We start from the raw sequence: 24,519 nt of genomic DNA, 5'->3' as shown, positions 1-24,519 counted from the left end.
GCTATTCTTTATTAAGCTTTCATTTAATTACATGTGCTGAAAGGTCTGTCATTTTTTTAATTTGTCCATCTGAATGATAGTAATGCTGGAAATTACATACAAACCACCTGTTTTTCCCCCCCTACTAATATGGCAAAGTTTGAGCTATTTTCTCCGTGGTTAATGAACTAGGAAGCTTTCTATTTATTATGATAGAAATATGACTATTAAGGTAGTCATAATCTTGATGGCTTAATTCTTGATGGTAAGAAGAAAAGAAGATATTTGAATGGCATTTTCAAGCATGAAATTCTGTTAAAATTGAGGTATCTGAATTCTGGTTAGCCATAGCAGATTAACACATTCACTTATCACCAATTTCACCCCAAAGCTGATAACTCTACAGTTAAGGATTTCACATCCTGTGCTAGGAAAAAGAAGCTTGATTTTGTTCCCCCACAAATCTGGCTATATTCTCTTTTGGATTATGTTATATGCTGCATAGAAATAAGACTCTGAGGAAGGAGGGACTGGCATTGGGCTTCAGGGATCTTGAGGGCAGCATTCTTATCATCCAGAAGGGTCAGCATCCCCAGAGAAGTTTAGTCAGTATTGGATTAGAATGATGTTCTTCCAGAAATCCCTAGGAAAGTTTAGATCAGTTTCTTAGTTCATAAATATTAAAATTACATGAATGGACATACCGACTTTTAAAGAACTTTTATGAAGATTTTAGGTACTAGGAAGAATATTTGAGACCATTTAGTCAAATTCCTTTTTGTATGATTGAAGACATTGAGTCCTAGAGCAATTCAATCCTTTGTTTAGGGTCATAAACTTATTTCTAGAAGGACCAGGAACAGAATGATGACTCCCATATCATTGCTCTTTCTTTCTGTTATACTGTTTATTCTTTTTCATTTTCCTCTTTTAAAATAGTGAAAGAGAAATTGCAAGGCTGTCAGAGAAACAGTTATCTAACAATACGGTAAGTTTTTTTTGAAACTCCATTTCAGCTGCATTTAAAGAGATGATGTTTGTCTTCCCTCTTTTGCAGCAGCTCTATGCCGCTCAGCTGGCCAGCATGCAGGTGTCACCTGGAGCAAAGATGCCATCAACTCCACAGCCACCAAACACAGCAGGGGCAGTCTCACCTACTGGGATAAAAAATGAAAAGAGAGGGACCAGCCCTGTAACTCAAGTTAAGGTATTTGCTTTGCAGGATTATGGAAACAGTTTGGAAAATAGCTTCACAAGAAAGGTAGTGAACCAGGCTGTGTTGGGAATAAACGGCAGGAAGCAAAACAGCCTAAAGGAACCCCAAAACGCTCCTCTTTATTGTAAATTTCATGATTGAGCACTGAGAAACAGGTGTTTCCCTTTTGATAACAATAGTGCCATATTGTGAGATCTTCACCTATATCTGCATACTTACTTCTCAAGAATTTTTCCCCTTTGGATTCTGGCATTTATTTTTTAATGTTCATTGGCATGAATGGCCATGGTTTTATTACCAGTCTTTGTCATAGTCTTGTGACACTTCTCTCTAACTTCCTTAAACAGGTGGGGAGCCAACGTACAGTGCTAGAGGAGGAGGATCTCAAAACTTTAGATTGACAAAATAGAACGCAGTGCTAGACTTTATATGGTTTGTTGATAAAGCTCTCTCCTTCAAAAATAGTTATAAATGTGGTGGCTCTGAGGAATGAGTGGTGTCATAACGTAATCATGCTTTGATGCCATATATAGTTGCGATAGGATAAACAAGATTGCCCAAGTTATGACTGAAACATTAATAGATCCTTTCCTCACTGATTTTCAGTGTCTTAAAATGGGGTAGCCAGGAGGTGCTTGGTGACAGAGGGGAATTGATGATCCAGTCTAACTTTGTGCTGCAGCTGGTACTTACAGGCTTTTGCGATTGCCTTTGCTTCCTGTATTGAATTAACAAATTCAGACAGCTCAAAGAAACAATTGTTTTGTATCACTGACTTACCTACTTTACGGGATATGTTAAGCACAGATGTATTATTGTAATGTGCCCAAAGTACTGCACTTGGAGAAATTTTGCAATTATTTTTAACTCATTACATGGGAAACATCTAAGGCCAACAAAACAGCATTGAAGGCCACAGAATTACTGAAATTGTTTTATTTTCTAAAACTTGCAGATAGGGACTTTGAGATTTCAGAAAAGCCCTTAAAAAATATGGATCCCAAATACCAAAGATAAAAGAAGTAAACATAATTAGGATGGATAGTTCTGCCAGTGCCCACCCAAAGGAATTAATTTAATGCCACCCATGCCTTTAGATTCTCCAAAGAAGTAGATGAACATTTATGCTTTGTTGTTAGAAATATTGAGATATGACAATAGGCGGTTTACATTTAATAAGATAGTATTAACTTATGGAAACAGACTATTTATTTTGTGTTCCAAGAGTTTCTTTTTGTGAATAAGAGAACACTACCACTCTAACCAAGGCACTTTGTTTAATTATAGTTGTTGGAGTATAAGCATATCAAACATCAGTGACTTGAGGTATTGAGTATTAGATATTTTAACATGAAAAAGTCATTTTATAAGTGGGTTGGCCAAATGGAACTGCACCAAACCAAGCCTTTACTGGATGAGTAAAATGTTCCCTGGTTAGATTCAAGTTTATATTTGCTTTTACCATTCCAGTTTTGTGGGCCAACTGAATTTTATTACTCACTTGACCACATGCAAATTCTTAGGGAGTTCTCTATATAATTTGACTTGACTATACTTTATGTTAATAACAAAGGAGGCATTTATTATACTTATTAGACTGTTTATTGTATGTGTGAGTAAAAATATATAGACCAAGACATAAAGCAAATGTTTTAAATTTTTAAAATAACTCCTACCTATTATTACAGAAGTTCTGAAAATAATCTTATATTTTGCTAATTGAAAGAATTATGGTCACTAAAATATTTCATGTTTCTCTCTGTAGTCATTCTTTCCCTCTGTACATAACACGACTACGTGACATAGGGCATTGTTAGCTGAAGGTAACAAAAATAAAAAATAGACGGTCTTCCTTTCCTTTTTTCCCCCAGAATTTTTATTTGCTATAATTGTCAACATCAGCAGTAAGGATGTTTCTGTTCAAATGTCAGTTCTGTCACTTTTACTAGATGTGTCACCTTGGGCAAGTTACTTCTTTCAGCCTTAGTTTTTGCCTCTGTAAAATGGAAGTTAATATTTTTACGGGTCTTAAATGAGATAATACATCTTCTAGAATATAGTGACTATTCCATAAATGTTAGTATAGCGATGACATTGATGATAATCTGATGCTAATAAAGAAGATGGTGGTGGGTGGTAGTAGTGGCTGTAACTGAACTATCTGGTTGTATACCGAGAGAGATCCTAAAAGAAACCTAGAAGATTTCCATTTTAAACCATTATGGAGGAACAGGGATTTACTTACTCTCCAAACTTAAACAAGTAAAACTCAAGACACAATATATAAAACAGTAGTTTCAGACATTTCCAATAGGAGTACAGGCCAGTGACCCCTGATAGAAGAGAAACAAGTGAGGCAAGCAACACAGTTGTTCCATCTTACTGTCTAGAGAGAATTTCCAGGCAATAGTGCGGGGGCGGGCGGGTGGGGCAGGACGTGTAGCCACATGCAGTTTGGAAGGCTTCCCGAGTAGAGAGACAAGAGTTCAGAGTTTAAGGATGCCAAGTAGATGGAACTTGTGAGGTAGAGTACCAGAGGAGGGAGCTGTATATAGAGAGAGAGCACTGGAAATCTGCAGAAGGTTCCCCTGTATTTAGCTGAGTACTGATCAGCATTTGCATGTGAGGAAACTATCTGAGGCCAGGGAAAAAGACCAGATGTAGCAGACAAAACCATTGCAAGGTTCACAAAGAACTGAGAATGGTTTGTGTTCCCACTGGCCAGACTGGAAAGATCACTTGACACATGGGCACCAAGTAGAGTCCCCAGCAGGATATTACCTCACTAGTGGGGCCAGATTATCCCTAGATTAATGACTGCTCTGGACCTGCCTAACAAAGCTTAAAAGTAAGCCTAGTAAGGCTTTCCATGTCTCAGAACAAAGTCCACAAATACTTAAAGGAATATACAAACTAGGAAACCCAACACTGTAAAATTCACAATGTGGAGCATGTATTCAATAATTACCAGGCTTTCACGGAAGCAAGAAAATATGAACAATGATGAAAAGAATAATCAGTCATTAGAAACAACCCCCAAAATAACACAGATGATAGAATTAGTAGATAAGACAGTAAAAACAGCTCTTACAAGGGACTTCCAACTATAGCCAAGTGAAGAGGTAAGCATATCTGCTCCTGTTCACCCACAAAGTTTCTCTTGGGCCAGGACAGGCTGTGAGGACCAACAACAGGCCTGCCATTGTGGAAAGGGACTGACTTGACTGGGAGTTAATAGGTGCTTCCCATGCTCAGTGGCATTGTTGGTGGAAATGGCAATTATTGAATTATAAGAATAAATAATAAATTAGAATATACAATCATACCTTTTTTATTTATTTATTTTTTATAAATTTATTTATTTTTATTTTTGGCTGTGTTGGGTCTTTGTTGCTGCATGTGGGCTTTCTCTAGTCGTGGAGAGTGGGGGCTACTCTTCGTTGCGGTGTGCGGGCTTCTCATTGCGGTGGCTTCTCTTGTTGCAGAGCACAAGCTCTAGGCACGTGGGCTTCAGTAGTTGTGGCGCGCAGGCTCAGTAGTCATGGCTCGCGGGCTCTAGGGCAGAGGCTCAGTAGTTGTGGTGCACAGGCTTAGTTGCTCCGCGGCATGTGGGATCTTCCCGGACCAGGGCTCGAACCCTTGTCCCCTGCATTGGCAGGCAGATTCTTAACCACTGCGCCACCAGGGAAGTCCCATAACCTTTTTTATTGAGCTTCATTTTATTGTGCTTCACAACTATTGCACTTTTTACAAATTGAATGTTTGTGGCAACCCTGCATAGTCAGATGATGGTTAGCATTTTTTTAGCAATAAAGTATTTTTTAATTAAGGTATATACGTTGTTTTTTTAGGCATAATGCTGTTGCACACTTAATAGACTACAGTAGTGTATAGACGTAAGTTTTATATGGACTGGGAAACCAAAAATTCATGTGACTCGCTTTATTGTGATATTTGATTTACTGCAGTGGTCTGGAACCAAACCCATAATATATGTGAAGTTTGCCTAATATTCAATACTGAGTAAAACCAGGTGTTATAAACTCCATATATTCAAGAATATAGAGGAAAACATGAACATTATAGAACAAGACATGGAAAACTTATATTGAATGTCTGGAGATGAAAAATACAGTGTTTGAGATGAAAAGTACTCTGGATTAGTACTGTTTTGCAATAGCAACAGATTAGATATTATAGAAGAAAAGACTAGTGAACTTGATGACATAACAATGAAACTGTCCAGAATGAAATACATAGAAAAAAGACTATCAGTGCTGTGGAACATCAAATGGCCTCATATATGCAACTGGAGCCCCAGGAGGAGAAGGAAGGGACAGAAAAATATATTTGAAGAAGTAATGGCTGAAAATTTTCCAAATTTGAGGAAAACTCTGAACTCAGGTACCTTATGAAGCTTGGTAAACCCCAAGTAAAAGAAATGTGGAGAAAACTAACTAAATACCTAGCTTATAAATCACTATTATTTAGATAGGAGTAAAGGAACTAACTAGTCTAATATCCTTTGAGTTCAGAGCAAAGGCAGGTAAATTGTAATTAAGCATATCAGATAATTTTGACATTTGTAATGGATACAACTGTGTTTCCTGAGAACCTATCCTATGTCTGGATAGAGATAAAAGTGCATTGCACCATAGATGTGCCAGATTACTTATTTCCTACCAAGACAAACAAACAAACAAAACAACAGAATGAAGCTAGGGTATCCCTACATTATCAAGTGACTTATTTTAGCTGATAGTTTAGTAGAAAAAGGGCCTGGGATTTGGAGCCCAATAAACTATAATTCAAATTTTGTCCCTCCATGTATGACTTTGGACAGTCATTTTATCACTCTGACTGCTTCTTCCTTTGTAAATTTAGAATACTACTGCCCAGCCTCATAGAGTTATTGGTAGTTAAATGAGCTAATATTTGTGAAAACGTCTAGCATGGTGTTAGTACATAAAGGTTCCTCTGTGCATGTTATTTTCGTTTTCTCTTTCTAATCCTCCTTCCTGAGTACTGTTTTCTGGCATCCCTTTTTGTTCCCTCTTAAACAGTGACCATTAGTACTGGAAGAGACCTTAGAGATCAGCTAGAATCAGACCCTTTTTTCTATAGATGAAGAAATCGAGCCCAGAGAGGTCACATGTTTGCCGCAGGGGAGAAAGTTCAGTTTCCAAGCTCTACTGTGTGTTTTAAACAATAACATTAAAAGCAAGTTCTCTGTGTCTTCTCAGAAGCAAAACAGGAGTTAACATTTGCTGACAGTTTTATTTTAAACACAATAATGCAGATCTTAAAACTGAACATTTAAATGAATATGCTCATATTACAATTAAATTTCTAGAATGATGGAAGTGTTGTTAAGGGTGTTTTATGGCAGGATAAATGAAACAAAATGAAGGTGAGGAGCTTAGCTTTCAAGCTCCTGCTAAAACCAGAGTTACAAGCCAGGTATTTGAATACTGTGCTCAGTATAGAAAAACAGGCATCTTAAAATAGACATTCTGTAAATATATGTAGCAAAGAATATAAAGAGACATCACTTTAGACATGAAAAATAAATTGTATATAGCATGGTATGTAAAACATAATTATAATGTGTGCTTGCTCTTTGCAAAAATTAATTTTAAACATAAATAGAGACCGGAATATAGACCATGAAGAGTGCCCACACCCAGGAAGCCACATAGAAGCCATGCTGTGGCATGCGGCTCCCTGGGCAAAGGCCCAGAAGAGCAGAGGAAGGCTTTGTGTTTCCATTTTTAAAGTACTTGCTATTGTTTGATTTAAAATATATATTAAAAAATTAGTGGCAGAGCCTATTTATAGTTCCAGGAACTTTTCAGAGAGAATAACACAGAAGCACTACAGAGCTGCTGAAATTTTAAATAATTCTTTGTAAATGCCCTAGGTTAATTTAGATCCCTGAAAACACATTAGGAAATTAAGCTGTAATGTGAGCTAATTCAGTTTTTATTTGGCAAAAAGAATGATCCAACTGCACAGTTAATGTAAATAGAAACATAACACAGGGAAATTAATGAGGTTTCCTTCTGATGAATCTTCAAGGGGGTAGATCATTAGCTTCTTTTGTTATTATCGCAGGAGAATGTGGCATTGTCTCTGAGGTATAAAATAACTGTGGCTTACTAAGTGATAATGTGCTTCATTTAAAAAAAAATAATTATTTATGGTAAACTTGTAGGATGAAGCAGCAGCACAGCCGCTGAATCTCTCATCCCGACCCAAGACAGCTGAGCCTGTAAAGTCTCCAACATCTCCCACCCAAAGCCTCTTTCCAGCCAGCAAAACCAGCCCTGTCAATCTGCCTAACAAAAGCAGCATCCCCAGCCCCATTGGAGGAAGCTTGGGAAGAGGATCCTCTTTAGGTAAATGGAAAGGTCAACACCAGGAAGAGACTTACGAATTAGGTAAAAGAAAGCAAAACATGTTTACTGATGACTGATTCTTGTTTCCAAAGTGTTCCTTAGTCCAAGAAAAAAAAAAGTGAAAGTAAATAAAGTAAAAGTAAAATCTTTTCTACTGAAACATAACCCAGTTATAGTGTCTTGGGTGACTAGAACTTTTAGAAAAGGTTATAATATAAATCCTGCTGGGATGGGTTCTTCAGATGATGATGAGTTAGATCCAACACTCACAGACTTAGAAATTTCTGTGTTTGGTCAGTGCTTTGCCACTGAAGGAACTCTAGGCAGATTAAGAGTGAGCATGAACCCTCCAAGGGCCTAAAGGAACCTGGCCTAAAAGCTGCCTGCCAAAAGTCCAAAATTTGTTTGACATTTTATATTTTCTTTGTAAAATGTTTGTGAATTTTACATCTTATCCCATATCAGTTTTGCATTGAAGCAAATATGAATGACACGCTTGATTGCCATCATATGAAATAAAGTTAATGTCTAGTAAGATATGTCATAGTGATCCTCTGCCTCCTTACATTCTCTGATGTATTGCCGGGTATCTCTAGGGATATTCATACCCAGGTATGAGAAGTATAGAGAAAAAAATGGGATTTGGCATCAGGCAGACTTGGACTGAGAGAGAGCCTTTACTTACTAGCTATGTGACCCTGTGAAAATTATTTAATATTTTTGAACTCAGTTTCCTAATATCTGGAAGGGAAATATTATTACCTAGCTCATAGGTTGTTATGAGAATTAAAAGAGAAAAAATATATAAAGTGCCTAACATGGTATCTGGCACCCAGAAGGCATGCAATTTAAAAAGACTGGACAACTGAATAGCAACACATTTACATATACATGTGGAATGAGACAGTAATTGGGAAAGCACGAAAGCATGTAGTAGCAGAGAGCCAAATAAATATGAACATTATTGTTACTATGCTCTATAAGTCTCTTAATTTTCAAATAAAGACACAAACTTTCAAAGGGATTAAGGACTAGAACTAGCATTTCTTCACCATATTACCTTCCTTGTGTTGTTGAATCCTATAGCCTGAATTGCTTCCTGTAATAAATAAAATAATGTGTAAGTGTAGCCATTTACAATTTAAAAAACCATTTTGCCTATCTTATCTCATTTGATTTTATGCAATAATCGAATGAGTTAGGTAATATATTATTATTACTCTCATTGTATAATAAATTGTGGTCTTACAGTTAAAATGACTTGCCCACAGCCATGTAGGTATTAATTAGCAGAGTCAAAACTAGAATCCAGGTCCTCTGACATATAACTCATATATTGCTCTTTTTATAAACTCACAGTTGGAATATATGCTGAGCTATGCTGAATCTAAGTGAATCTTCTGATGATGAGATGTAAATCTTCCTCATTGAAATTGGGGACATTAGGATCCATACAGCAGCCTATTCTCTTTTTGAGTTAGGATGCCTCTTTCAGGGGCCCAGAGGTTTTCACTCCAAGTCAGTGGGATTGCTGTGGGAAAGAGAAATGAATCATTTCCAGCATGTGAATATGATTGCTGAATTGTTGAAAGTCGTGAGATGAGGGGGAAAAAAAGCCAACATGAGGATAAATAATAGGCTTGATCTTGAAATGGCCCTCCTATAATCCACTTCTGAATTTTGTTTGGAAAGCATTTGTCTTCTGTACTGAGCATTGTGAGGGACAAAGACGACTGTTTCACAGGCCCTGCTCTTATGGAGTTTATACCTCAGCAGAGCGTATTCTTTAGATCGTGAGCTAGAAATGAGCTGAAGTAATAGTACTCTTGTCCAGACAATACTGGATAGAATTTTTTTTTTTAATCAGAAAAGCTTCAGAGCAAAAGATATGGGTTTTCTATATCCTAAAAAGTGGCTGTTTAACTTTCTAGAACTTTTCCATAGATAGTGTTGGTGGTATTTTCTAAACTCAAGTACATACACACATGCACTGCACACACATAAACGTGTGATGTGAGCTTGATTGTAGTCTGATTTCCTCTGTCCCTTCTGTCTCTGTGAGGTGTGTGCACACACACACAGATATACACACATACACACACACACACATGCATGTGCTATGAAATGCTCATACCAGGATACATGCAAGCTGATCCCATTAAACTTTATCACAGCAGCTGAAATCTATCAGTCAGCAAGCAATTGCCTTCTTTTTGCCTAAAATTGGAAAGCCTCATCTAAAGTATTAATTTTAACCTACAGTAAAATGCAAGATATGGAGGAAAATTCGTTTAATTTTGAATTTTGTCCTTCTGTGTTGCATGGAATATAATGAAAGTAAATGTTTTCACTTTATTTGAAGCTGTATACTTATGTGAAATCCATTCCCACACGTACAGCCTTACTATCACGAAGACAGGGAACTGGGAACGGTGGGTGTTCCGGTTGGGGGTAGGAAATGGGCTGTCATTCTCTTAGTAAATAACGGAGGCAGCATGGTGAGTAGAATGCTTCACTAACCAGCCAGTGATTGGGGAACAGAGTGCGGTATGCCCCTTCCCACCCCTTCTCTCCTGCAGTGGACATATGAACACACAGATACAGATATCTGCCAAAGGACACATGTAGCCTCACAGATTTTTTTTGGCTGGGCCAGAAACAACTTTGCTGTATTAGCACACCAGATATAATGGTCAGCCTGCACAGATGTCTCTGCACCCATCCCCAGCCCCTTTCTTCACCACTACTGCCCCACTAATTCTTAGATATAGCCAGAATATATATATATATATATGAATCTAGGAACCTTCATCTGTGAGGAGCTGTGTTGACAGAACCCAGATAAACTGAAACGCTGGTCCTCCGAGGGCTAAAACAACCCCAGCACAGCTCGTTACCCTGGACTTCTGTGCTGTATTGCAGTTTTCTTAATAGCAAATGTGTCTCTTCCTTCTTCAGAGAATGTGGTATTATACAGGGGAGTGGGTAGTAGCAGTATTTTTTAAGAGTCTAACCTTACAAGCCTCTAATAATGCATCCTGTATATGCAGATATCCTGTCCAGTCTCAACTCCCCTGCCCTGTTTGGGGATCAGGATACAGTGATGAAAGCTATTCAGGAGGCTCGGAAGATGCGCGAACAGATCCAGCGGGAGCAACAGCAGCAACAGCCGCATGGTGTTGATGGGAAACTGTCTACCATGAATAATATGGGGCTGAACAACTGCAGGAATGAAAAGGTAAAACTTGCTTCCCTCCTTCTCTGGCTCTGCCAGACCCATTGACTCATTTTTATCTGGCTCTTTCCAGGCTCCCAAGCATCAGACTGCAGCCAAAGATTTGGGGTCCTAGCTTGAGGGCTTTCTTGCATCACACTTAATCATTAGTGCTGATTAACAAATACACCCTTTCCCACTTAGTGTGGGTCGCCTCCCAGGTACCCAACCAGGCACCCAACCTACCTGTCTATTGGTGTTTATCTGTCCCATTCCAAAATATTTAGAAATATCTTATAATAAAGGGGATGTATGACGTCACAAGACCATCAGAATATTAAAAAAGGAAGAAGCATATATGCTCACAGTGAAGGCTAATACATGACCATGACTCATCGTTCAGTTTATTACTAAGCTTCCTATCTGCCTGGGCAAAACAGAAAACAAAGCAACTTACAAAATGCATTCATTTAGTTTTTGATTCAACAAATTATTTATCGAGTGCTTATTCTGTAATAGACACTGTTCTAGGCACCGGAGATACAGCAGTGAACAAATCAGACAAAAATCTCTGTTCTTATAGAGCTTACATTCTAATAGGGGAACACAGATGAGGAAAAAATAAGCAGTTAAATACATAATGAGTAATGTCAATAACATCAGGAGGTGACTCAATGCCATGAGAAAAATGGAAGCAAGTTAAGGGAATAGGGCGTTACAGGATTGTGCTTTTAAATAGGTTGGTAGGGACTCTGCGGAAGTGTTACGGAGTAGAGAGATCCGAAGGAACCCCTGTGCAGGCCACATGAAGAGCATCCAGGCAGCGGGAACAATAAGCTTAGAAGCTCTTAGAGTGTAGGACCAGCAACGAGGAGACCAGCGTGGCAAGAGCAGCTTGAGGGAAGGGAGAGCAGTGGGACGTGAAGTAAAGTGATAGCCTGGGGTAGAGTGTGTTAGACCTGTAGGCCTTGGAAAGGCTTTGTGTTTCACTCTGAGTCCTGTGGGAATTCCTAGACTGGTTTTGTCCAGGACATTGACATGAGCTGATTTACATATAAAAGGATCATTCTGCCTAATGTGCAAGAACAGGCTGCAGGAGGTTAAGAATGGAAATGGGCAGACCAGCTGAGAGGCTGTTGTCATACACTGGGTGAAGAATTCCGATTATTGGATGAATGAATGATCCTTGCCATTCCTTGGCTTGTCTCTGCATCACTCCAGTTTCTGCCTCCCTCTTCACATGGCTATCTTCCCTCTGTGTATGTCCCCCTGTCTCCAAATCTCCCTCTTCTTATAAGGACATCAGTCATTGGATTTAGGGTCCACCCTAATCCAGTGTGACCTTATTTTAACTTGATTATATCTGCAAAGACCCCATTTCCTATAGATAAATAGACAGATTATATAATATGTTAAATTATTCATTATTTGCCTCCTCCCTCCTCCACCTCGATTGATCTCTTGGCGGGAGGTTCACACCAGGTAAGAGAGAAACTGTCTGGGGGAATGGTGGGTCTTTTGGTGTTGGTTAAGCCATAAATTTTATATATTGGAGACCTGCTATGCACATGCCAGTCACCGGATCTGCTCAATCCCTTAGGTGCCCCACTCCCCATTAAGTGCTCCATCTTTGGCAGTGGGCTCACAGAGCAGAGCCCCTCTTTAAGAACTGCCTCAGTAGATGGTTACATATACAGTAAGGTTTCAGGACCACAAGAAAAGAAAAGCCTTGCCCCCAGACCTTTTCTACCACTCTGATACTAGAGATAAACACAGTCAATCTTTTGACTAAGACACTATACTATATACTCAGTGAGCACCATGAAATAGTAACATATTTAATCTTAATGTGAATAACTGTAAGATATTTCTTGGGGACCTAGATAGGTAAACACATTTTGGCATAGGGATACTGGGTGGGAAATTGGGTTAAAAGCAAGAGAATGGGTACATGCACCAGAGACCATCTCCTACCTTATGGTTTTGTCAATGGTTAATCCTAAAATTAATATGAGAAGGATGTTAGTGATTTGTTTAACTGAGTCTTTTAAAATTTATGAGTTTTCAAATGACAGTAGTATATGCTTACTGAAAATTCTAATAATACAGACAGATACATGGTTAAAAGCTAATTACCCTCCTCACCCCATTAACTATCATAATGATTCAGAAGTTTTCTTTGCATATGCAAGAAAGTATTAATGAGTTTAAAACTATATATTCTCACTTGGAATGGTAGGCACTGAGTTGTCACTTGCCAGCTGTGTGATATTTGGTAAGTTGAATAACTTCTCTGAATCTCAAGTTCTTCATCTGTAATGTGAGGGTAGTAATCTGGGTTACAATGAAATAAGATATAAATGAATATACCTAACAAAGCTCCTGGTACAGAGTAGGCACTTTCTTATGTTTCCCATAGCTTGTAGACTAAACTATGGGTGATCTTTGAATATATAGAATAAATGTATTATTTTGTCACAGATATGAGCTCCTCACATAATAATGGAAGGGTCAGCAGAAGGAAACAGAGTTAGATTTTTCAGAAGTTGGCATATTGACCAACTCACATAGTTAAACTGCTTTCTAACTGAGTTGATGCACAAAACTATGGCAACTTCAGATTTATTAAGTTAGATCACGGTTTCTCACCCTCAGCATTATTGGCGTTTTTGGCTGGAGAATTCTTTGTCATGGGTGGCTAATCTGGCCCCTACTCATTAGATGCCAGTAGTAGCACCACTCCTTTTGTGACAACCGAAAATGTCTCCAGACATTGCTAAATGTCCCCTATTGGGGGAGGGAGGACAACATTACCCCGGGTTGAAAAATCACTGAGCTAAATAAATATATTTAGAATTAATACATTTCAGAAACTTTATTCCACAAAAAACCAAGTTATTTTATTTAAATAATCATACTTGTTTTTAAATTATGAAGAATCATTTACCTTTGATTAATGTTATGAATGAGATATTTCTTTGAGAAATGCATCTAGAAATTTTTGTTTGGAATATTAACATAGAGAATATTTAAAACAGAATGTGTATATGCCATTTAGCTAGGGGGGAAAATAAGAAATAAATTCCATATTGTTGCAGCAACTGTGCCTTTCAGTGAAGCTCCCCCGTCACATTAAGCAGGCTTAGACTAGCGGCATCCTGATAGGTTTGCACTCAACCTAGGAGTAAATTGACACTGGACATCCCTTGCTTCCTGCAGTGACTCTCTCTCTTTGTCTGACACAGTGACCCTATATGGTTGAATTTATATCATTGGTTGAAGTTCAAGCTTAAGACTCTATTAACTTCAAATACTACAGGTTAATTTTAAGTATTTCTCATTGACTTTTTAAAATTCATATGGAGGAAGGAAGTCTGAGGCTCCAGAATAATAACACCTGAATTTGTGTTGGAAGCCATGAGAGAGAGATGAGAGATTAGGTTAAGGTTGAAAAATAATAATAATGAATCTAAACTTGTCCTAAAACATATCACACTGAATGTAATTGAGCTCCTGAAGATAAGTGGCAAAGTGGCTTCTACAGAATCAGAAAACCCTGGTTTCCCAGTTGAAGGGAGTTGTTGTCTCAGTAGATGACTTTATTGGGGTTGAATTTGGGGCACCGGAAAAGTCCATCATATTCAGGGATGTTGTGCTCACAAGCTCTCCTTTACATGATCTCCCTCCCAAATAATGTCACTCTTTTGAATGTATATTTGTGGATGTGTAGGCTTTGTTTAGTTTCTAGACCCAGTATGTATCTATCCTTGTTTGCTAGGTTTGTTGCAGCCAGAAGAGTAAATTAAGAGCAATGTTAAAGGGCTCCTGTGATAGTCGATTTGGCTCTCTTGTAATCAAAATATCCATCTTAATTTTATGAGGTTTCAGAAGACACTACCTTTTCTTCTGAGAATCATATTTTCTTCTGAGATCAAAGAGGGTAAATATATAATGTGCAATAAGATTGGTAAAATGGATTGTGGCAAATTCAGTTTAACTGTCTTCAAAATTGTCCTCTTTGGAATTACCTCAGTTTCCTTAAATGTAAAGATCCATAAATTAGATTTCTGAATTTATTCTTGTAAACCATAATACAGTTTTAGAGATTTTTTTCTCAGTGTTTGTGTCATGACACCTTGTAATTTATAAAGCATAGCTCATCACGCTCATATTTGGAGATCTTTTTACAAATGAGCATGTCACAGATTTGAGTTCCCTGAGAAGCAGACTGTGAGATGGAGATTAACGAGCAGGTTTATTGGGGGGGTGCTCTTTCTGATTGCCACCTGTAGAAGGGAAAGGATGAAAGCAGGACTGTGATGCAGTCTTAACCAAAGCCTTAGCCAACGTCATATGAAGCTTTGAGATGGCCATGGCCATGGCCATGCAGAATTGTCCCAAGTTGGATGGAGGGGGTGAACTTTTATACACTTGTATCAACCAGTCATTGGATGAGGGTTACCCTGGGAAAGGGACATAACCTTAGGTGATGTGACTCTCTTTAGTTGAGGCAGTGCCGAAGAGGGCCAAGAGCTGAGGGTGAGCAACAATGTTCCCTGCAGCTGAGGAAAAAATCAGTCCTGAAGGGGTATCTGGGCAATGCATCACAATGTCCATTGTAGAGTTGTTTTTGTGACATTTACTAACATTAGATGTATATAAAACATGCTTTGTATGTTTCATAACTGAGGGGAAACATTTACTACACAGGCATAGGGGTGCTTATGTCATTATGACACATACAGAATCACATATATGTCCATATGAATACACGTTTACCCATGGCGTATTTCACTTTATTGGGTAAACCCCTATTCTGACACTTTAAAACGAAACATTGTTGACTTGATCAGCCAGAACGGCACCAATGGAGTTGTTCTGGTTGGCTGTGTCACCGGATATTTAGGGTCTGTTAAATATATAGATTGTAGGGACAATAGACTGTAACGGCGCCTTAGGAACTGTTATGCTCCATCATTTCAACACAGCTGCTGTGCATGGATCATGAGTGTCTTGCCAGCCGAAGTCTAAGGTACTTCCCTGGGTTTTAGCTTTCTTCCACAGCAAGAACACCAACCACCTCCCATAGTCCCAGGGCAACTAGATCATATTATAGGCTAATTGCTTACCAAATTTTGTTGTTTGACCTCTCTAAGACAGAATTTCAGTCAGAAAAATACACTGCAGAATTTTAGATAGGCAGCTTCCAAATGTCCTTAGAGCTAAGCTAAGCGCATCTGGCTAGAAGAGAGGCAAGGCAGGGTGGGCCTTCTTAGTGTTAAGGTGCATTTTGTAACTTTTCTGACTTCCTTGATATTTGAATGCTGACTCGGTGATTGGTTAGAGCACTTTCCTGCATAGGTATTTTGTAACTTAGGTATCTGGTTATTTTGGTCATCTTAATAACCTTGAGGAGCCAGAAAACTGATTACCTACTGATCAGAGTTGCTCATAAATAGGCCGATTACACATTATATATGTGGCCTGAGCTGCTGTTCCCTTCATCTTCTGTGAATCTCTTAAGAAAAATTCTTGACCTTATCGGGTGTCAAAATGAGCTACCATGAACACTATTATCACACTCTATCTGCCTCTGAAGTATATTTGTGGGATTAAAACTAGAGTGAAAGAACTGGAGGGGATATAACATTTGACCTGGTCCAATAGCTTCAATTCACAGACAGGAAAACTGAGACCTAAAGAAAGAAAATGACTTACCCATGTTCACATAATGGATTCATGTCAGAGCGGGAATTAAATCTCAGCTTTCCTAATTCTTAATCAATGATATTTCTATTTATAGAACAGTATTAAATTCATTTACTAATTGTCTATGAGATCTTTAAGCTTATTACATACAGAAGTACTTTTTACATTTGCAATCCAAAACCTTTGATGGAATAAGACAGGGTAAAAATAAACAGAAACAGTGAAGCAGAAAAGCACTGAGACCCCTGCTTCCTGTATACTTTTCACCTTATGTCTGGGTAGGGCATTCTTCCCTACCATGATGTCCATTGGTTGTGGCTCTGGAAAGATATCAGTCAGAAAACAGAACATCAAATGATGCTAGTACAGACAAAGAGACAGAAGAGGTGGCTAGACCAGGAGCAGTAATAGAATTAGAGGCCACATGGTGTATTGGAAAGAGCATGGGTTTGGGAGTTGGTTAATCCTGTGTCTCAGTTTCTAGGATTAATCTTGGAAGCAGCCTGTCCTGTTTTCTAACAGTGTTATTTAAATAAGTTACTTAACCTCTGTGAGTCTCAATGAACATACCTATAAAATGGAGATAATTATCCTTTCCTTAAAGGATCATTTTGAGGGAAAACATATGTAGAGCACATATCTGGCACAGGAGGTGCTCCGTTAATATTAGGTCCTTTTCCACTTTAGAAGCTCAGACAGGTGGTCAAACCTGTTGTTAACTTTATTAAATTTTCACTCTTTGACACTCTCCAAAGGTGAATGGATTAACCTACTACTCCTTGGAGCCAAAATGTCTTAAGATAGAGTAGAAGGTTAGTTAGAAGCTAACAGGCACCTTCTTACAAACTCAAGATATGCATTTTTCTTTTTCACTCTTAAAGTAACCTGGTATACCCTAGTTACTTGCTAGGATCTGCTCATAGCCAACATGATAATGTTCAGATTTTATAATATTAGTGTGCTAGGGAGCTTTTGCTCCTACTAATTTAATATATACTTTAATATATTTCCAGAAAAATCAGAATTTCAATCTATGACTTTTGAGAATACTTAACCTGATCCTTGATAACTATATGCATTTCTCATGCCAAAATTATATTTTTTCAATCAAGTAAATAGGAAAATAATAATCCGGTCACTAAGGCACATTGTAAACTTCTTCCTGTTTGTTCAAGAAAGCAGTTGTTCATTTTTTACAAGTGTAGATTCTTGCTTCTCACCCATACTTTGCAAAAACATCAGAATAGTACATCAGTATTACACTGATGTAATACTGCCCCCTTTTATTGGAAATGAAAAACATACTAGACGTCTTCTGCTTCACATTGTCAGTTGCCACAGCTCCTTGTTACTTATACAATTGATTCAGATATTCATTGTTGCATGACAGGGTAAGTTCAGACAGAAGATCAATATAGCTGTACAACAATAAGTGAAAGGGGATTGTGAGCAAATTATTTAGCAAAGTGTGTTTGGAATAAATGAGTTTCTTATATAGCACACAGACTAGTGAGGTTATTTACTCCAAAGGAGTACATAGTATTGATTAATCAGGACGGTAATTTTTGTGAGCAGTTGACTAACATGTTCAGTTGTGCTTTTGTGTATGTCAGCTTATTCCCAAGATATTGACAGCTTGTACTATGAGCAGTTTGGGCATATTAGAGATTTTACAGTAAGGGGACAAATTCTAATTATAGCATCCTCTTTTGCAAAGCAGAGCAATAGTTGGGTTTTTTTTTGTTTTTTTTTTTTGCGGTACGCGGGCCTCTCACTGATGTGGCCTCTCCCGTTGCGGAGCACAGGCTCTGCACGCGCAGGCTCAGTGGCCATGGCTCACGGGCCCAGCCGCTCTGCGGCATGTGGGATCTTCCCGGACCGGGGCACGAACCTGTGTCCCCTGCATCGGCAGGCGGACTCTCAACCACTGTGCCACCAGGGAAACCTAATAGTTGGGTTTTTAAAAAATTTATTCAGTTAATTTATTTATTTTTGGCTGCGTAGGGTCTTCGTTGCTGCACGCGAGCTTTCTCTAGTTGCGGTGAGCGGGGGCTGCTCTTTGTTGTGGTGTGTGGGCTTCTCACTGTGGTGGCTTCTCTTGTTGTGGATCATGGGCTCTAGGCGCACGTGCTTCAGTAGTTGTGGTGCACGGGCTCTAGAGCGGAGACTCGGTAGTTTTGGCGCATGGGCTTAGTTGCTCTGTGGAATGTGGGATCCTCCTGGACCAGGGCTTGAACCTGTGTCCCCTGCATTGGCAGACAGATTCTTATCCACTGTGCCACCAGGCAAGTCCCAATAGTTGGTTTTTAAAAAAAAGTTTATGTGGTACTTTTCACATCCTGACAAGAAACATTTTTATAGTGCTTCTATGGTTCAAAAATATTATCACAGGGGCTTCCCTGGTGGCGCAGTGGTTGACAGTCTGCCTGCCGATGCAGGGGACGCGGGTTAGTGCCCCAGTCCGGGAAGGTCCCACATGCCGCGGAGCGGCTGGGCCTGTGAGCCATGGCCGCTGAGCCTGTGCGTCTGGAGACTGTGCTCCGCAACGGGAGAGGCCACAACAGTAAGAGGCCCACGTACTGCAAAAAAAAAAATATTATCACATATGTTATCTCTCTTGAACCTTTCCAAATTCAAGGATATAGATAATATTGTCCTTGTTTTGCAGATTAGGGACCTAACACCAGCTCTAGATCACTTTGCTCCATCATTACCTCTCTATCGTCTCATTTGTTCGCTACATCTCTGTGAGATTGACAGGGCAATTTTAGCTAAAATCTAAAACAAGACATACCTCTGAGTTTCAAACATCAATTTCAATGAAGTGAATGCTAAAATCACGAGATAAAGAAGTCTACCTAGATATATATGCTTCATGTGTATTTCTTGTAAAGGAGTAACTAACTATATGTATACTTGTGATAGTGTTTTTCTAAAACAGCGTACAAAGGTCAAAAATGACATAAATTAGAAAAAAAATGTAAGTTTTATTAGTGTTAGACTTTACATTTGAACCAATAACATTGAACAACTAAACAGTGCTGTATGTAGACTCCTGGCTATCATTAAGTTCAATGTCATTGTTAAGTTCCTTTTATTTTTGTTGTCAGGGTTATTTGATTGGTTGCCTAGCTACTAGTTTAAGACCCAATTCATAAAAAACAACAACAAACTTGTTTGGCTCTTCTCTTCTCTGCAGGTTAAATGGAATGAATGGTGAGAATTTATCTCAGTTTAAAAGGTTCAGGATACTTCCTAGGGTTGGGGTGGGGGGAGGAGTAAATATAAGACTTTTAGTTTTGTTTACAACAAATGTTTTAAATCAAAAGGCCATGTCCAATAAAGACGTAGACATCGAGAATGGACTTGAGGACACAGGGAGGGGAAGGGGTAAGATGGGACAAAGTGAGAGAGTGGCATGGACATACATACACTACCAAATGTAAAACAGATAGCTAGTGGGAAGCAGCTGCATAGCCCAGGGAGATCAGCTCCGTGCTTTGTGACCACCTAGAGGGGTGGGATAGGGAGGGTGGGAGGGAGATGCAAGAGGGAGGGGATTTGGGGATATATGTATATGTATAGCTGATTCACTTTGTGATACAGCAGAAACTAACACACCATTGTAAAGCAAGATTTTTAAAAAAACGGCCATGTCCAGTTAAAGGATCTCCCAGTGAAAGGGTTAAAATTTGACACAACACAGTTAATAATTTTGCGTAAAGAGTTGTTGGTTTGGGTATGTATGGAGCACATTTATTAATAATAAGAATGTTATAGCCCTAACCTCCCACTATGGCAAGTACTTTCTAATCCTTAATCCTTCTAGATCTAATCTCTTAGTCCTTCTAGATCAGCTATTTTCAACTTTTTTTTTTTTTTTTTTGTGGTACGCAGGCCTCTAACTGTTGTGGCCTCTCCCATTGGCGGAGCACAGGCTCCGGACGCGCAGGCTCAGCGGCCATGGCTCACGGGCCCAGCTGCTCCGTGGCATGTGGGATCTTCCCAGACTGGGGCACAAACCCGTGTCCCCTGCATCGGCAGGTGGACTCTCAACCACTGCGCCACCAGGGAAGCCCCTATTTTCAACTTTTTTGATCCCAGGGCCCCTTTACACACACACACACACACACACACACACACACACATATTTATATATATAAATGTTTATAATATATAATATTAAAACTTAAAAATTATTTATTCATTTAAAAATCATAATAAAACCATTAGATGTTAATATAAATAACATTTTTAAGTATTAAGTATATTTTTCAAAATAACAAAATAGTAAGAAGAATGGCTTTGTTTTAGCTTTTTGCAAATCTCTCTAATGTCTGGCTTAGTAGTAGATAAGCTTGATTCTTATTTCTGCTTCTGAATCAGTCTGTTGCTTTGTCTCAAAGCCATGTAACTTTCTTTCTTTCTCCTTCCTTTCTTTCTTTCTTTCAACATCTTTATTGGAGTATAATTGCTTTACAGTGGTGTGTTAGTTTCTACTTTACAACAAAGTGAATCAGCTATACATATACATATATCCCCATATCTCCTCCCTCTTGCGTCTCCCTCCCACCTCCCTATCCCACCCCTCTAGGTGGACACAAAACACTGAGCTGATCTCCCTGTGCTATGTGGCTTCTTTCCACTAGCTATCTATTTTACATTTGGTGGTGTATATATATTTCCATGCCACCCTCTCACTTCATCCCAGCTTACCCTTCGCCCTCCCTGTGCCCACAAGTCCATTCTCTACGTCTACGTCTTTATTCCTGTCCTGCCCCTGGGTTCTTCAGAACCACTTTACTTTATTTTTTTTTAGATTCCATATGTATGTTTTAGCATACAATATTTGTTTTTCTCTTTCTGACTCACTTCACTCTGTATGACAGACTCTAGGTACATCCACCTCACTACAAATAACTCAATTTCGTTTCTTTTTTATGGCTGAGTAATATTCCATTGTATACATGTGCCACATCTTCTTTATACATTCATCTATCAGTGGACACTCAGGTTGCTTCCATGTCCTGGCTATTGTAAATAGAGCTGCAATGAACTTGTGGTACATGACTCTTTTTGAATTATAGTTTTTTCAGGCTGTATGCCCCGTAGTGGGATTGCTGGGTCGTATGGGAGTTCTATTTTTAGTTTTTTAAGGAACCTCCATTTTGTTCTCCATAGTGGCTGTATCTATTTACATTCCCACCAATAGTGCAAGAGTGTTCCCTTTTCTCCACACCCTCTCCAGCATTGTTTATGGATATTTTGATGATGGCCATTCTGACTGGTGTGAGGTGATACCTCATTGTAGTTTTGATTTGCATTTCTCTAATGATTAGTGATGTTGCACATCCTTTCATATGTTTGTTGGCAATCTGTATATCTTTTTGGAGAAATGTCTGTTTAGGTCTTTGGCCCATTTTTGGATTGGGTTGTTTGTTTTTTTGATACTGAGCTGCATGAGCTGCTTGTATCAAAAAAACAAACAACCCAATCCAAAAATGGGCCAAAGATTAATCCTTTGTCTGTTGCTTCATTTGCAAATATTTTCTCCCATTCTGAGGGTTGTCTTTTCATCTTGTTTATGGTTTCCTTTGATATGCAAAAGCTTTTAAGTTTCATTAGGTCCCATCTGTTTATTTTTGTTTTTATTTCCATTTCTCTAGGAGGGGGGTCAAAAACGATCTTACTGTGATTTATGTCATAGAGTGTCTGCCTATGTTTTCCTCTAAGAGTTTTACAGTGTCTGACCTTACATTTAGATCTTTAATCCATTTTGAGTTTATTTTTGTGTATGGTGTTAGGGAGTGTTCTAATTTCATTCTTTTACATGTAGCTGTCCAGTTTTCCCAGCACCAGTTTTTGAAGAGGCTGTCTTTTCTCCATTGTATATTCTTGCCTCCTTTTTCAAATATAAGATGACCATATGTGTGTGAGTTTACCTCTGGGCTTTCTATCCTGTTCCATTGATCTATATTTCTGTTTTTGTGCCAGTACCATACTGTCTTGGTTACTATAGCTTTGTAGTATAGTCTGAAGTCTGGGAGCCTGATTCCTCCAGCTCTGTTTTCCGTTCTCAAGATTGCTTTGGCTATTCGGGGTCTTTTGTGTTTCCATTCAAATTGTGAATTTTTTTGTTCTAGTTCTGTGAAAAATGCCAGTGGTAGTTTGATAGGGACTGCATTGAATCTGTAGATGGCTTCGGGTAGTATAGTCATTTTCACAATGTTGATTCTTCCAATCCAGAAACATGGTATATCTCTCCATCTGTTTGTATCATCTTTAATTTCTTTCATCAGTGTCTTATAGTTTTTTGCATACAGGTCTTTTGTCTCCTTATGTAGGTTTATTCCTAGGTATTTTATTCTTTTTGTTGCAATGATAAATGGGAGTGTTTCCTTAATTTCTCTTTCAGATTTTCATCATTAGTGTATAGGAATGCAAGAGATTTCTGGGCATTAATTTTGTATCCTGCTACTTTACCAGATTCATTGATTAGCTCTTGTAGTTTTCTGGTAGCATCTTTAGGATTCCCTATGTATAGTATCATGTCATCTGCAAACAGTGACAGCTTTACTTCTTCTTTTCTGATTTGGATTCCTTTTATTTCTTTTTCTTCTCTGATTGCTGTGGCTAAAACTTCCAAAACTATGTTGAATAATAGTGGTGAGAATGGACAACCTTGTCTTGTTCCTGATCTTAGAGGAAATGGTTTCTATTTTTCACCATTAAGAACGATGCTGACTGTGGGTTTATCATATATGGCCTTTATTATGTTGAGGTAATTTCCCTCTATGCCTACTTTCTGGAGGGTTTTTATCATAAATGGGTGTTGAATTTTGTCAAAAGCTTTTTCTGCATCTATTGAGATGATCGTATGGTTTTTCTCCTTCAGTTTGTTAATGTGGTTTATCACGTTGATTGATTTGGGTATATTGAAGAATCCTTGCATTCCTGGGATAAACTCCACTTGATCATAGTGTATGATCCTTTTAATGTGCTGTTGGATTCTGTTTGCTAGTATTTTGTTGAGGATTTTTGCATCTGTGTTCATTGGTGATATTGGCCTGTAGTTTTCTTTCTTTGTGACATCTTTGTCTGGTTTTGGTCTCAGGGTGATAGTGGCCTCGTAGAATGAGTTTGGGAGTGTTCCTCCCTCTGCTATATTTTGGAAGAGTTTGAGAAGGATAGGTGTTAGCTCTTCTCTAAATGTTTGATAGAATTCACCTGTGAAGCCAACTGGTCCTGGGCTTTTGTTTGCTGGAAGATTTTTAATCACAGTCTCAATTTCAGTGCTTGTGATTGGTCTGTTTATATTTTCTAAATCTTCTGGCTTCAATCTTGGAATGTTGTGCTCTTCTAAGAATTTGTCCATTTCTTCCAGGTTGTCCATTTTACTGGCATATAGTTGCTTGTAGTAATCTCTCATGATCCTTTGTATTTCTGCAGTGTCAGTTGTTACTTCTCCTTTTTCATTTCTAATTCTGTTGATTTGAGTCTTCTCCCATTTTTTCTTGATGAGTCTGGGTAATGGTTTAACAATTTTGTTTATCTTCTCAAAGAGCCAGCTTTTAGTTTTATTGATCTTTGCTATTGTTTCCTTCATTTCTTTTTCATTTATTTCTGATTTGATCTTTATGGTTTCTTTCCTTCTGCCAACTTTGGGATTTTCTTGTTCTTTTTCTTTAATTGCTTTAGGTGTAAGGTTAGGTTGTTTATTTGAGATGTTTCTTGTTTCTTGAGGTAGGATTGTATTGCTATAAACTTCCCTCTTAGAACTGCTTTTGCTGCATCCCATAGGTTTTGGGTTGTCATGTTTTGATTGTCATTTTTTTCTCGGTATTGTTTGATTTCCTCTTTGATTTCTTCAGTGATCTCTTGGTTATTAAGTAGTGTATTGTTTAGCCTCCATGTGTTTGTATTTTTTACAGGTTTTTTCCTGTAATTGATATCTAGTCTCATAACATTGTGGTTGGAAAAGATACTTGATACAATTTCAATTT

The 24,519-nt window shown here is 38.4% G+C and overlaps 1 protein-coding gene across 7 annotated transcripts in view; it reads left to right on the top strand.

Moving 5' to 3' along the window:
* SOX6 (SRY-box transcription factor 6) overlaps positions 1–24,519 on the top strand; it is a 624,715-nt gene that overhangs the window by 528,864 nt on the left and 71,332 nt on the right. For 4 of the 7 annotated variants that reach the window (XM_032641114.1, XM_032641111.1, XM_032641109.1 and 1 more), the window contains 3 exons: positions 1,037–1,186; positions 7,410–7,635; positions 10,644–10,831. In XM_032641114.1, coding sequence (XP_032497005.1) covers positions 1,037–1,186; positions 7,410–7,635; positions 10,644–10,831 — 564 coding nt within the window. The remainder of the gene's footprint in view (positions 1–1,036; positions 1,187–7,409; positions 7,636–10,643; positions 10,832–24,519) is intronic. The other 3 variants (XM_032641113.1, XM_032641112.1, XM_032641110.1) reach the window with 1 other exon arrangement.

This window comes from Phocoena sinus, chromosome 8, assembly GCF_008692025.1.
Source record: "Phocoena sinus isolate mPhoSin1 chromosome 8, mPhoSin1.pri, whole genome shotgun sequence".
Lineage (NCBI taxonomy): Eukaryota > Metazoa > Chordata > Mammalia > Artiodactyla > Phocoenidae > Phocoena > Phocoena sinus.
This window is presented reverse-complemented; position numbering and strand designations above follow the sequence as displayed.